Genomic DNA, 14,880 nt, shown 5'->3' with positions numbered 1-14,880 from the left:
TTGAGAGAGGATAGTACCTCTTCAATGAATCCAGGATCTCTGTTGTTGCTGTACCATCTCCTTATTGTAGATGGGTGAGTTAACCCTAAGTCAAAGGTCTCTCTGACAGAACTGTAGGCCTTAGCTCTAGAGTAACAGAACTCTAGAGTAAGCGCCAGTGATTAAAGAGCTGGATGATATTTTATGTGACTACATTTCTCACTCTTTAGCATTTCTAATGGCATATCAGGGCAGTTTTCATACATGAATGCTCCATTTACTGTCATTCTCCTTTTCTTTTGCTGGTACATCCTAGATTTCCTTTTATGGTGTTTGATTGGTTTGATTGCTTTAAGAGCAGCTTTCCAGTGAGGGTCTTTGGACTGCCAACGCAGTAGCTGTGCTCATTTCTTATGGGAGCCTGAAGATGGACCTTCTGTTGTGGAAGTATCAGAAGTTTCCGCACTGCACTGCCTCTTTTTCCCATTATTCATGGGATGTGCATCTGTTCCTGAAAAAGAAGTTTTGTTTTGTTTCTTTTGAGTTGGAAAATTATATTCTCTATCTCTGCTCTTACACTCTCTATATATACAATGTCTTGCGAAAGTATCCATACTCCTTAATTTTTTTTTTTTCACGTTTTGTTATGTTGCTGCCTTATGTTAAAAAAAAAAAAAAAAAAAAAAAAAAATTGAAGTACATTGCATAAGTATTCATACCCTTAACTTGGCACTTCAACATTTGGCAGTGATCTGCCATTCTTCACCTCTCAAGCTCTGTCAGCTTGGATGGGGTCTGGCAGGCATTTTCATCTCCAGAAATGTTTGATTGGGTTCAAGCCCAGGCTCTGGCTGGGTCACTCAAGGACATCCACAAGTGGCTTATAGGAGTTGTCTATAAGCTACTCTTGCTCCGTGCTTTGGGTCGTTGTCCTGTTGGAAGGTGAACCTTTTGCCCGGTCTGAGGTTCTGAATGCTCTAGACTGGGTTTTCATTAAGGTTATCTTAATATTTTGGTGCACTGAAAAACAGCCCCACGGCATGAGGCTGCTACCAGCACACTTCACTTTTGGGATGGTACTCTGCAGGTGATGAGCATTGCCTGGTTTCCTTCAAACATAATGCTTGGAATTGCAGTTCTTCAGACAACAGAATTCTATTTCTCTAAGTCTGAGGGTCCTTTAGGTATTTTTTTTTTTTTGCAAATTCCAAGTGGGTATTCACATGTCTTCACTGAGGATAGGATTGAGTCTTGCCACACCACCATAAAGCCCATATCGGTGGAATGTTGCAGTGATGTTTGTCCTTCTGTAAGTTTCTCCCATCTGCATATATATGATCATGGAGCTCAACTAGAATTACCATAAGGTTCTTGGTCACCAGTCTAACCAAAGCTCTTCTCTATCAATTGTTCAGTTTGGTCAAGAGGCCAGCTCTAGGAAGAGTTGTGATTGTTTCAGACTTCTTCCATTAAGGGTAACGGAGACTACATGCTTCTGTGAACCTTTAGTGCAACAGAATTTTTTCTGAACTCTTCCCCAGATGTGTGGCTTAATGCAATCCTGTCCCTTACCTCTACAGGCAGTTCTTCTTTTTTACCTCAGGGCATGGTTTTTGCTCTGATATGCATCAGTCAACAGGGCCCAGAATTCCTAGCGATGGCCTTGCTTGAAGTGTAGTAACATCTACGAGTAATATGAATGCTTCTGAGCTAAATTTCAACTGTCCCAGATAAGGGTATGAATACTTATGCAATGGAATAATTGAAGTGTTTTTATTTTTTAATAAATTTGCATAGATGTTAAAAAAGAATACATTTGCATAGATGTTTTTTTTTTTTTTTTTCTTTACCATTATGGTGTATGGAGTCTATACTGATGTGAAAAAAGTCATAAGGCAGAAACATAAAACTTGAAAAAAATGGAGTATAAATACTTTCACAAGGCACTGTATTTAGCTAAATAATGATGTCTGCCTTTTGCAAATGTGAAGGGAAACTGAATAATGTTGGCACACCTTCTGATTGAAGCCTGACTGTCCAGTTGTACTGAAACACTCAGCAGTGAAGGGAACAGCGTAGAGGCAGACTGGCAGACAGCCTTAACTTTTGCCTCCTGAGCTTCACCACCTCTACTCTCCTCCTGACTGGATCTTTTGGAAATATACAAAGGAGATGCATACAAAAATCCAAATTAAGTTTTTATTTACAGAACTTTAAGCACATGGTTTGACAGTTTTTAACATCACTTGATTACAGCAGTTAAAAAAAAAAACTTAAAAGGGCATATATTATAACAAATTAACAGTAAAATGAAACTATGAAAAATGAATGTCTGTGTCAGTAAATACAAATTATGTGTGCATGTAAATAAAAAATATAATTCTTACTGTTCAAGATTATATAGTGATTTGTTTCAATAAAGTAATAACAGTAAGCTAACAGGTAGTAGATGTTCAGTACATTTATATGATGCAAATGACATGGGTTAGAGACGGTGCGTCCACCTAAAACTGTCTGATGGTGTCGCTATTGGACATTTAATACAATAATTAATTTACAAATTTATACCTTTAAATTTATATTATTTTATCGTAATAGTTTTGAAGAGGCACTACTCTTGCCTTGAAGAAAAAAGAACTCTGCAAACTTAAACATATATTACAAAAACTACTTGAATTTAAACCGTTTTTAAACAGTTTTAGTAAACTTTGTGTCATTATACAACTTTTTACCTTGCATTTGATACAACTGAATTTAAGACATTTTCACGACTTTTTTTTTAGATTTATTTTGTTCCCCTTTATGACTTCATGGTCCTTTTTTCCAGCGGATTTATTTGTAAATATTTTTGTTTAAACCACCAGATAACCAACTATTTGCCAGTCTACACCCAATCAACCAATAACAGGCTAAAATGCATCATCATGTTTGCATTCGCGTTTTGCATTTGTTTTTCTAAATATTATTGAAATTTATAAAATTATATATGTATTGCTTGTTTTAGCGTGGCACTGCACATAATTCATATGGCTTGGGACAGTGAGTGGCCCCCAGTTTAAAATCCAAGCTGGGCTCCACACCCGCTGGTGGAGAGAAAGTGAAGCGCTGCAGCAGAGAAGAGAAGAAGAGGAACAGCTCCATCCGTGCCAGCTGCTCCCCAAGACACACTCTCTTTCCTAAAAAAAATGAGAAAAATGGTAATAATAATAGGTTTCTTTTTATAGGGGCTTCTAAAGAACTGTTAGCATACATCTTTGTATTATTTTCAAGGAAACAGAGTTATCCCGTACCTAGAGAAAAAGGTAAAAAGGCATCTCTTCTCCTGAATTTGCCCTCAGCATCCAGGAAGTGACCCGGGTTAAAAGAGTGAGGCGTCTCCCACTCGGACTCATCAAACAGCACTGATGTCAAACTGCCGGTCACTATTGTGCCCTGCAGAAGTAATATTACACTCTTAATATGCTTAAACTAATAGATTCTAAAAATAAATAAATGTCCATTTTAAAAATGCAAATGCTTAAACTGAATGTAGTAAACATCACTAGACCAACCTTTGGAATAGAGTATTCTCCTATCTGAGTGTCTTCCACAGTAGCCCGGACCACATTAATTGGGATAATATTTCCAATCCTCTGTATCTCATGAATAACAGCATTGGTGTAGGGCATGTTGTCTTTGTCTGATAAAGATGGCTGCTGTGACCCTCCAACAACACGATCGATCTCCTCCTGAACTTTGGCTGAATATACAAAATAGAGATAAAAACTGACAAAACGGAGACTGAGTATATACCATGTTTTATGTGCATATGAATAATAAGCTCTCACCCTGTATCTCAGGATATTTTATCATGTACAGAAGACCCCAGTACAGAGTGGTGGAGGTGGTCTCAGTTCCCGCTACAAACAGATCCAAAGTACAGATGCACAAGTTCTCCACATCAAACCCAGCAGTGGTGTCGTCTTTAAGCTAAACAACACGATTGAGAGGCATTTCAATTCAATAGCCATACATTATTATTACCAAGGCATTTCAATTAATGATGCCCCCTAAGAAAATGTCTTACTTTTTCCATCTCAGCAAGGAAGCAGTCAATGTAGTCTCGAGGATTTGATGGATCATAATCCACTCTGTGTGCATTCACCTTCTCTCGAACAAAGGCAATCACCTCCTGCCACAGACTCATGATTTTCTTGTGCGGTCCAGGGACTCGCCGCATGAGCCATGGGAACATGTTATACAGCTAAAGAAAGAAAAAAAAAGAGAAGCTGAGCAGTGAAAGAGAGCTAAATTATCATGTAAAAATGTTAAAACAAAAAATGTTTACTTGAGCACAGATGCCTCCTTCCAGATACACAGCTTCATTAATGTTCTTCAACAGAGTCTGGAAGTCATTGTCACTGTACTCAAACCGATTACCAAACACGAGCACACAGATCACATTTGCGACAGCGTTGTTCAGCAGTAAACGAGGTTTAAATGGTCGACCTGGAACAGTACAAAACTGTGCTTCCGATTTCAAAAGTCATTTTCAGTTGTTTCCAGTAAACAAACCTCAGTAAATACCTTGTTCATTTGAAATGGCCTCATTCAGGAAGGTACATTCAAGACTGATGGACGGCTCCAGGCTTTTCTTTCCCAATCCGAAGTTTCGAAGAGTCGAGAGTGCAAATCTTCTCTGTTGCTTCCATTTATACCCACTGGCAGCAACTAAACCTGTTCACAGAACAGACCCTTTAAACTTAATTGATTACTGATCATCTGTGGTGACATGTTAAACTACCAATTTAACATTCAGATACTAGACTGACCTTTATCTCCAACAATCTCATAAAATAAAGGTAACATAGGTCGATCAGCAAGGTTGTCACCTTGCTGTAAATACACCTCCTTCACGAGTTTATACCCATCCAACACAACAATTCTTGGTCCAAGAATTTTGAGGCTGAAAATTTTGCCATATTTTTCTGCAAACTGTAAAATATGATTTGTTGTCAGAGCTCCTGAAATAACAGCATATCATGTTATCTACTATTTAGAAATTAAAACTCAATTCTTTATGCGTTATTATCACTGTTATTAATTTTACACATTTAGGATATCATTGCATTACGTAACACATTGTTACTGCGGCATCATATCTGTTCCCAGGGCTACCCTGATAATACACTTAATTATTTGCCATAAATATGAGGAACATAAAGCTCATGGGAACATCGGAGTTCAAGTTGTTTCACTTTATCGTTTTAGCAACTGTAAGTTAACTGTAATATGTTTATGCTGTGGATATAGCTAGCTGATTAAGCTCATGTAAAGCAGGTTGTTTTCGTTGCTTTCTAGGCGACTGACGCTGTTTGCAGCCACTTTATTTAGTTTAGATATAGCTGATATTGTAGCAATTTACTTCTGAGAACTGAAGATGAATCCTACTGGTGTCGATATGATGAAGGTGTCCTATAATCGGTAAAGACCATGGTCCAGGAGGAAAGTTCTTCGGCGCTTTATTTCTGATATAATCACTCAGCAATAAAAACACACACGAAAATATCAAAATACTCTTGATGTCGATCCACTCGTAAAGCTGCAACAGGTCCATGACTGACACGTCTTGGATTTCTTAGGTAGGTTTACTGTGTTAAAGTGCAAACAGGTATAAAAGAGGTCGGAGCCAGGAAGTCTATGTGGGCAGGGTCCAAATGGGCTGTACACATTTCATTGGACAGGTGTGTTTACGTACATCTTTTTACAGAGCAATGTGTATGTGTAAATCTAGATTTATTTGAAGAGACAAGATAATCTCACTGTATATACACTTTAAATTACTTATCCACCTTTTAGAGTGCCATTATTTAATAAAGGAATGGAGGGTAAAGCTTTTCTACTTTAAAAAAGCTAAATTTGTCTTATAAAGAGTGCAGTTTTTGCATATAGGTGATTATAAAGAAAGAATCCATGACCACCCCACATTAAAATACATAAGCTAATTAAATACTTTGACCTAAAAGTTAAAAGGAACTATCCACCCAAATGAAAATTCTGTCAGAATTTTCTCACCATTAAAGGAGAAGTCCACTTCCAAAACAAAGATTTGCATATAACATACTCACCCCATTGTCATCCAAGATGTTCTCCAAGATGTTCATGTCTTTCTTTCTTCAGTCGTAAAGAAATTGTTTTTTGAGGAAAACATTTCTGCATTTTTTCTCCATATAATGGACTGATATGGTGCCCCGATTTTGAACTTCCAAAACGCAGCTTAAATGCAGCTTCAAACGTTCCCAATGCGGTTGTAAACGATCCCAGCCGAGGAAGAAGGGTCTTATCTAGCGAAATGATTGGTTATTTTCATAAACAAAATACAATTTAAATACTTTCTCAAACGCTCGTCTTGCCTTGCTCTCATTGAACTCTGTGTATTCTGGCTCAAGACAGTTGGGGTATGTCGAAAAAAACTCCAATCGTATTTTCACCCTCAACTTCAAAAATCATTTCAAAATCATCGTACATCACTGCAGAAATACTGACCCAGTCTTTGTAAAGTAAACATGCAAAGAAGACCAACCCCCCTAACAAAAAATTGAAAACAGTGATATAGGGTGATTTTGAAGTTGAGGGAGAACATGAGATGGGAGTTTTTTGATATACCCTAACTGTCATGAACTGGAACAAAAACAGTTTAGGCAGACTGAGACAAGACGAGAAGAAATATTCTGTGGTGTGGTCCAGGTACTCGCCGCATGCGCCATGGGAACATGTTATACAGCTAAAATAAACAGGCAAAACTGGCTAAATATAAATTGGAATTTACTACAGTTTATTATGACCACACTGTATGGTGTCTATATGGACTAAACAACAAAAATATGAAGATGTTTACTTGAGCCCAGACGCTTCCTTCTAGATATAAAGCCTCATTGATGTTCCTCAACAGAGACTGGAAGTCATTGTCACTCGATTGTCAAATCGATTACCAAACACAAGCACACAGATCACATTTGCGACAACATTGTTCAGCAGTAAGCGAGGGTCAAATGGTCGACCTGGAACAGTAGAAGTTCTTCATCACACTGCTTTTGATTTCAAGTGTCATTTTCAGTAAATCAGTAAATACCTTGTTCATTTGAAAAGGCCTCATTCAGACAGGTACATTCAAAATGGATGGATGGCTACAGGCTTTTCTTTCCCAATCCGAAGGTCAGAAGAGTTGAGAGTGCAAATCTCATCTGACGCTTCCGTTTATACCCATTGGCACCAATTAAACCTGTTCACAAAAGATCTCTTCATTTTTAGGACAAAAGATCCCTTCATAGAATAAAAGTTAATCTAAAGCAGCAGATTAGGAACATTTTTAAGTCACATACAACGTCACTGTGCTTTAATTAGTATGAATCAAAAACTGATCATTTATGGTGAAAAATTTAAACCACCAGTTAAACTTAGACTTACCTTTGTCCTCAGTAATGTCATAAAATAAAGGTAGCATGGGTCAATCAGCAAGGTTGTCACCCTGTTGTAAATACACCTCCTTCACTAGTTTATATCCATCAAACACAACAATTCTTGGTCCAAAAAATCTAATGCTGAAAATCTTGCCATATTTTTTTAGCAAACTGCAAAATAGTTTGAAAATGAACAAATAGCAGGTTTATATGTGGCAAAACTGATGTTCCCTTTCGAGGGAACTTCGAACTGCGTCCTCTAGAGGTTGCTATGGGGAACACCTCGGTGTGACCGGTGTCCTGAAGCATACATCTAAACACGACAATAACATTGGGCGGCGACAGCCTATGACGTCACTACCGCTGCGACCACAGTATAAAGGGGCACCGGGAGAACACGTCAGCCTCTTCTTAGTCTTCACTGACCGTTTGTTTATGTTAGCAGAAGCTAAGCACGACTAGGAGTACATGTTCTCGCGGAGGCTTTGCTCTGATACCCGCAGTTCACACAGTTTGCGGGCTGTGTGTGTGCGTGGTGAAGAGCAAGCGCGTTAGGCTCTCGAGGGAGTTGGATGCGCCTGTAGTATTCATTGCTTAAGCATGCTCTGATATCCGCAATTCACACGGTTTGCGGGCTCTGTGTGTGTGTGGTGAAGAGAAAGCGCGTGCGACTCTCGAGGGAGTTGAATGAACTTGTAGCATTCATTGCTTAAGCTTGCTCTGATACCCGCAGTTTTCACATGGTTTGCGTGTTGTGTGTGTGGTGAAGAGCAAGTGCGTTCGGCTCCCGAGGGAGTTGAATGCGCCTGTAGTATTCATTGCCTAAGCATGCTCTGATACCCGCAATTCACATGGTTTGCGGGCTGTGTGTGTGTGGTGAAGAGCCGGTGCTTTCGGCTCCCGAGGGAGTTGAGTGCGCCTGTAGTATTCATTGCTTAAGCATGCTCTGATACCCGCAATTCACGTGGTTTGCGGGCTGTGTGTGTGTGGTGAAGAGCAGGTCCGTTCGGCTCTCGAGGGAGTTGAATGCGCTCGTAGCATTCATGCTCTGATGCCCGGCTCGCACGGCTTGCATGTTGTGTGTGTGGTGAAGAGCAAGTGAATTCGGCTCTCAGGAATAAGCATGCCTGATACCCGCTGTTTCACGCGGCTCTTGCGTTGTGTTTGCGTGGTGAGGAGCAAGCACGTTCAGCTCTCGATGGATTTGAATGCGCTCATAGATTTCTTTGCTTGTTTCTCGTGATGAATAAGCATGAATTGAACGTGCTTGACTCACGAGGAGACTGCTTGTGCATTGTGATGCATTCGCGGGACTACTGAGATGGGGAGGTGAGTGATTCACTATTTAGCCATGTTAGTACCCAAGTTTGCATGAGTGCGTTCGCCTCTCGTGGGAATAGCGACGAATCGGCTCCTTTCTGTGGGCAGAGCGTGTTTAGCTCTCGTGGGAGCTGAATAAATGCTGCACGTTGCGGTTGTAGTATAATTTCTGTCCTTTGCCCACGATTCGCGGTTCATAGGGCAATTCATGGAAAGGACCTGACGGGATATTTTTTCCCTTTCAGTAATTTCCTAATGAACTATAGGATGTGGATAATCACATTATATGCACTCCAAGAGCCCTTTCTCTCCATGCTCAAGTGTTGGCTTGCGAGCCTCCATGATGCTTACAGAAGCCGCCACCAGCCTTTTTGTCTATCAGGGTTGGGCAGGAGCCTCCTGCACTTGCATTGCAGTCTCTTATGTTGGACCTGCGCAGGGGCTGTGATGACGCCATATGCACCACTCAATCTATCGACTAATTGTGGTGATGGTCTCATCCGTCGGTACTGGATGCAGCCTGGGTAACAGCTTTTGGCCTTATGCTTTCTGAATTATGCAGCAGAGTCGCTAGGCTTCTGCGGGAGCCTCCATTGCCTTCATGTCCCCAGTATAGCGCTGCAACCCCAGGATTCACGGGTCCTCTGCTCAAGCTGAGCTTTCCGGGGTGTATGCTTCGTGATGTGCTCCCTGACGTCCTGCCTGTTGTTTGCTTCGAGAAGCTGCCCCAGCCAAGATGTGCTACTCATGTGTCGCCTCGAGGGGGTTCCTGAGATGTGAGTCATCCACTTAACCATCTTGTACCATCATGTGAGCTCCTCCTGCTGAGGTGTTGAGGGGCTCCACTCCTTAACTCCACACTGCCCTTATGGTCGAACCAGTGAATCGCCTCTCCGTGGAGTGGGCTTGAGTACACTGCTTTCCCGGAGGTGCAAGTGAGAGGTGTTTTTGCGGAAAGTCTTCATGAGTGCTTTCGCTCTGAGGAGCGGTAGCTCTTCAGGCATGAATGGACTGCCTTCTGGTCGAGCTAAGGTGTGCTCCCCTCACTGCAAGGGCTAGCTATGCACCTCCCGTTCCCAGTTTGAGTCGTAGGGAATGCCTTAGCCCGTTGGCTGAGATCGCTGCTCCCAGGAACTCTTATGCAACCATACAGAGTTGAATAGGCCTGTCCTGTTGCCTCTATTTGCCTGGCAATGCTCCCCTCACCCTAGAGGGTTATCTTTGAGCTTGCCGTTCCCGGTTGAGCATCTGAGGACTCCTCTCACCGGGTCCTGCACTCCCTGGAGCTCCGTTGAGCAGCAACCTCAGGTTGTTAGGCCCCTCTTGCCTTCCTGTTAGGTTGCTCTCTTGCTGGTTGAGCTTTGCAGTGCTCCCCTCACTCTAGAGGGTCACCTATGAGCATGCCACTCCCAAAACTGAGCGTCTGAGTTCCCTCTCATTCTGAGAGCTGAGTTCTTCACCAGAGCTCTATGAGTCAGCAACCTCAGGCTGTTAGGCCTCTCTCTGCTTCTCTTTTTGGTTGCTGGTAGGTTGCCTTATAGTCGAGTTAGCATTGCTCCCCTCACCATGGAGGGTCACGGTCACTTTGAGCATGCCACTCCCTTTTGAGCGTTTTCCTCTCATCCTGAGAGTTGAATTCTCTGCTCTGCGGAATCCACCATGCAGCCATGCCAAGGGGTCAGGCCCTTTCTCCTTTCTCCACTGCCAAACTCGCCATAAGAGCAGGCTAAGGGGGGAGTCTTAGGCTGCTCTTATGGCGAGTTTGGCAGTGCTTCCCCCTGAGCATTTGAGTTTCCCTCTCATCCTGAGAGTTTAGCTCTCTGCTCCCCAGAGCTCTGTGAGTCTGCAACTTCAGGTAGTAAGGCCTCTCTCTGCCTCCCTGTTAAGTTGTTCGCTTAAGTTTACTCTTCTCACCTAGGGGATCACCTATGAGCATGCTGCTCCCCCCTTCTGAGCGCTTGGGTTTCTCTCTTATCCTGAAGAGTTGAATTCTCTGCTCTGTGGGTTCCACAGCAATGTCAGGGAGTCTGGCCTTATCCAGCCTTCCCCCTAGACTGTTTCATGGTGAACTCGGCTATGCTTCCCCACTTCAGAGGGTTGTTAAGAATTTCCCCTCTACTTGAGCTCCGTGACAAGTTCTCTTGGTAAGTGTGCACGCTAGTCTCTGTGCACTTTCTAAAATCCACATTGTGGTAAGGACACACATTAAGCATCTTGTGTTCTTTCTAAAAACCTGTATGGTGTGGGACCTCGTTCCCATTCTTTGAGTTGGCTCAGGCCCCGATTTCCTTGGGGCCCACTTGGGTGTTGCTACCAAGGATCTGTTGAGGCAGTTCCTTAAGCAAGCTCATGCAGAGCTGGCAGTAGCCCCTGGGTGACAGGCCAGGGCCTAGTGACTTCCTAGGTGCTTGGCCGTATCCCCTTAAAGGAATCTCTTCTTCTGATTCCAAGGCTTTGAGCTCTACCCGGGGTCTGACCCCTAACAGGTAAGTCTTTGGGGTATGCAGCTCAGGTCTTTGGCCGAAGGGGATATTGTCACTGACAGCCATCTAGGCATCCTTGGGGCAACTCTTAGCTTGGTACAGTTGGTACTTAGTGCTTGGCTTGCGCTCAGCATGCACTCCCCTCAGCATGGCAGCGTGGGTATAATGTTCCCCATAGCGACCTCTAGAGGACGCAGCTCGAAGTTCCCTCGAAAGGGAATGTCTCAGGTTACGCATGTAACCATGGTTCCCTGAGAAGCCAACGAGACACTGCATCCTCTAGAATTCTCGACATGCTTCGGACGCAAGCTTCAGACGAAGAAACAGCTGACGTGTTCTCCCGGCGCCCCTTTATACTGTGGTCGCGCCGGTAGTGACGCCATAGGCTGTCGCCGGCCAATGTTATTGTCATGTTTAGATGTATGCTTCAGGACACCGGTCACGCCGAGGCATTCTGTCAGTGTCTCGTTCCCTTCTCAGGGAGCCATGGTTACATATGTAACCTGAGATGTTCTAAGGTGCTTAATTTTTGTAATAACAGTAGCCATAATTATAATTGAAAACGATTTTTGCTGGCAACAATGTGCAAAGAGCAAACTTTAGCCAAATAAAAAACAACATATTTTCCATTTATTTTTGGAAATATAATTTTTTGTATCATATATTGTGGACACTGCATAATCTATTAAGGTCAACGCAATCCGCCACTATTGTGGTTTAGTTGCAGTCTTCATTTTTATATCTTCTGCTTGCAATTCTTCAAAGTAAATAAGGAAATAACTGTATTCTGAGATCAAATTTTGTGGCATGAAAAACTAAGTTCTCACGAAAACAAGTTTCTACTCAGGTAACAGAAAAAATTTGATGGGAGGAAGAACTATATTTCAATGCTCTTGCGAGCCAACTGTTTGTCAGAATTTTTTTTTTTAGTTTTTTCAAGTTTTTTTATACCTAGAGAAAAAGGTAAAAACGCATCTCTTCTCCTGAATTTGCCCTCAGCATCCAGGAAGTGGCCTGGGTTAAAAGAGTGAGGCGTCTCCCACTCAGACTCATCAAACAGCACAGATGTCAAACTGCCAATCACAGCTGTGCCCTAAAAAATCAAAAATCAGTTTCAATCAATCAGTCACAGACAGTTTAAATCAGCTGTGTTCATTACTGTGAATTAAGCTTCAACACTAATTAAACACCAGCTAATCCAGGTCTTGCATAGTTCCAGAAATGTGGTTGGGAATCACTGTTCTACAAGAGAATTTCATGGAGGTGTGTTGAAACAGGTTTGAGTTAACGACATACAGTGCTCTACACTTATTAGTTCCATTGTACTTTTGGAATAGAGTATTCTCCTATCTGAGTATCTTCCACAGTAGCCCAGGGCAAATTAATGGGACAATATTTCCAATCCACTGTATCTCATGAATAACAGCATTGGTGTAGGGCATGTTGTCTCGGCCTGATAAAGATGACCCTCCAACAACACAATCAATCTCCTCCTGAACTCTGGCTGAAGATACAAAGTAGAGATTAGTTGGAGACTACTAAAATTGAGAGTGAATATGCCATTTCTTAAAGTAAGCTCTCACCCTGTATCTCAGGATATTTCATCATGTAGAGAAGACCCCAGTACAGAGTGGTGAAGGTGGTCTCAGATCCCGCCACAAACAGATCCAGAGTACAGATGCACAAGTTCTCTACATCAAACCCAGCGGCTGTGTCGTCTTTAAGCTAAACAACAGGATTGAGAGGGAATTCAATTCAATTCAATCCATACATTACTATAACCAGAGCATCCCATTTACTGATGCCCCCCTAGGAAAGGGTCTTACTTTTTCCATCTTAGCAAGGAAGCAGTCAATGTAGTCTTGAGGTTTTGATGGATCATAATCTCGTCACAGACAAACAAGCATACAATTACAGATTATATTTACCTTTGCCACCTGAGGATGAATCTTGTTGTGGTCGATATGATAAAGATCTCCAATAATCAGCAAAGACCATGGGTTTCATGTTTGACGTCACTTCCCGTTTGTTGCGGTCGCACGCTTAGAGTTTGAGCTCCGTCAAGTTAATTTCTTATTGTCTATTTTTCGATCTAAAATCAATTTTATACACCATCATTTTTGTTTCTTATAACGTGTGAATATACCCCTTGTTGTATTTTACAACTAAAACAACCAGATTGCCTTGTTATCACTAATTTTGTTTTGATTTCCTGAGTCCTCTAGCTTATAGCCATTGTTTACTCACTGTTACTTGCTTTAATGGCGAATTTGTGTCCACCTTTGAGTGCAGGTGAGGACACGTTCGAACTGGAGGCTGTGGAGAAGCAGATTCAGGAGCTGTTGGAGAGGCAGTCCGAGCTGAGAGAGCGGAGAGCCGCTCTGGAATCCTCCCGGGTAAGTATACAGCACGATACTAACACTCTGACCACCTCTACTCTGTGTGCTTCTCTGCACAGGTCCTGTGCACCCTGGACGCGATCTTCCCAAATGTCCTTCACTCCGGTGCCGGGACACCACGGACCCTGGGTGCAGCAGCAGCGGAAGACGCGAGCCAGGCCCCGTCCGAGGACCTCGCCCCCGCTTTTTCGACCTGCAATCCTAAAGGACGGTGAGAGCGTCGGGCGCGATCGTCCTGCACGCGGGGGTGAACGACATCATGCTGCAGCAGACGGAGGTTCTGAAGAGGGACTTCAGCAGCCTGATCAAGACGGTTCGCAGCACGTCGCCTGCGATGAGGATCATCATGTCAGGACCGCTTCCCACATATCGACGTGGGCACGAAAGGTTCAGTAGACTTCTTGCTCTAAATGAATGGTTATTGACATGGTGTAAAGAACAGAAACTGCTCTTTGTTAATAATTGGAATCTTTTCTGGGAACGTCCTAGGCTTTTCGGTGCCGATGGCCTGCACCCCAGCAGAGTCGGAGCGGAACTGCTGTCAGACAACATCTCCAGGACGCTACGCTCCATTTGACTAGTAAGTACATTCTCAGATGAATGCTATGATGGCTTTTGTTCTGAATGCTTAAATGATAGTACTTGCAGTATCCAATCTATAAAGACTGTGTCTGTTCCTCGAATAGTGAGGTCAAAACATAAATTTAATGCAGGATCTAGAAAAAATCTGATCGTAATTAAACCAGAAAAAAGCAAAATAAATGAACAGAAACCATTTTTAAAGCTTGGGCTCCTAAACATTAGATCACTTGCACCCAAAGCAGTTATTGTGAATGAAATGATCACAGATAATAGTTTTGATGTACTCTGCTTAACCGAAACCTGACTAAAACCTAATGATTATATTGGTCTGAATGGGTCTACTCCACCAAACTACTATTATAAACATGAGCCCCGTCAGAGTGGTCGTGGCGGTGGTGTTGCAACAATATATAGTGATATATATTAATGTTACTCTGCCAGATATGCAAAAGAATTCTCTTTTTTGATAAAGCGCTAATTGTCAGAGATTTTAACATTCACGCTGATAATACAAATGATGCGTTAGGACTTGCGTTTACTGACCTAATAAACTCTTTTGGAGTCAAGCAAAATGTCACCGGGCCCACTCATCGTTTTAATCATACGCTAGATTTAATTATATTGCATGGAATTGATCTTACTGATATAGATATCGTACCTCAAAGCGATGATGTTTCG

At 42.3% G+C, this 14,880-nt stretch overlaps 1 protein-coding gene and 1 long non-coding RNA gene across 2 annotated transcripts; both read right to left on the bottom strand.

Moving 5' to 3' along the window:
- Nucleotides 1-2,264: 2,264 nt before the first annotated feature.
- Nucleotides 2,265-5,641, bottom strand: LOC127182755 (cytochrome P450 2J2). Its single transcript, XM_051138321.1, has 9 exons — nucleotides 5,384-5,641; nucleotides 4,791-4,953; nucleotides 4,546-4,695; nucleotides 4,307-4,467; nucleotides 4,046-4,222; nucleotides 3,807-3,948; nucleotides 3,531-3,718; nucleotides 3,270-3,411; nucleotides 2,265-3,155 (listed from the first exon to the last, which is right to left on the bottom strand). The coding sequence occupies exons 1-9, from the start codon at nucleotides 5,573-5,575 to the stop codon at nucleotides 2,980-2,982; spliced, it is 1,491 nt and encodes a 496-aa protein (XP_050994278.1). The 5' UTR covers nucleotides 5,576-5,641; the 3' UTR covers nucleotides 2,265-2,979.
- Nucleotides 5,642-6,674: 1,033 nt separating this feature from the next.
- LOC127182759 (uncharacterized) lies at nucleotides 6,675-7,214 on the bottom strand. The gene is made up of 3 exons (XR_007829955.1): nucleotides 7,091-7,214; nucleotides 6,857-7,019; nucleotides 6,675-6,742 (listed from the first exon to the last, which is right to left on the bottom strand). It is a non-coding gene; the product is annotated as an uncharacterized LOC127182759 (long non-coding RNA).
- Between the last annotated feature and the right edge of the window lie 7,666 nt (nucleotides 7,215-14,880).

This window comes from Labeo rohita, chromosome 20 (assembly GCF_022985175.1).
Source record: "Labeo rohita strain BAU-BD-2019 chromosome 20, IGBB_LRoh.1.0, whole genome shotgun sequence".
NCBI lineage: Eukaryota > Metazoa > Chordata > Actinopteri > Cypriniformes > Cyprinidae > Labeo > Labeo rohita.
This window is presented reverse-complemented; position numbering and strand designations above follow the sequence as displayed.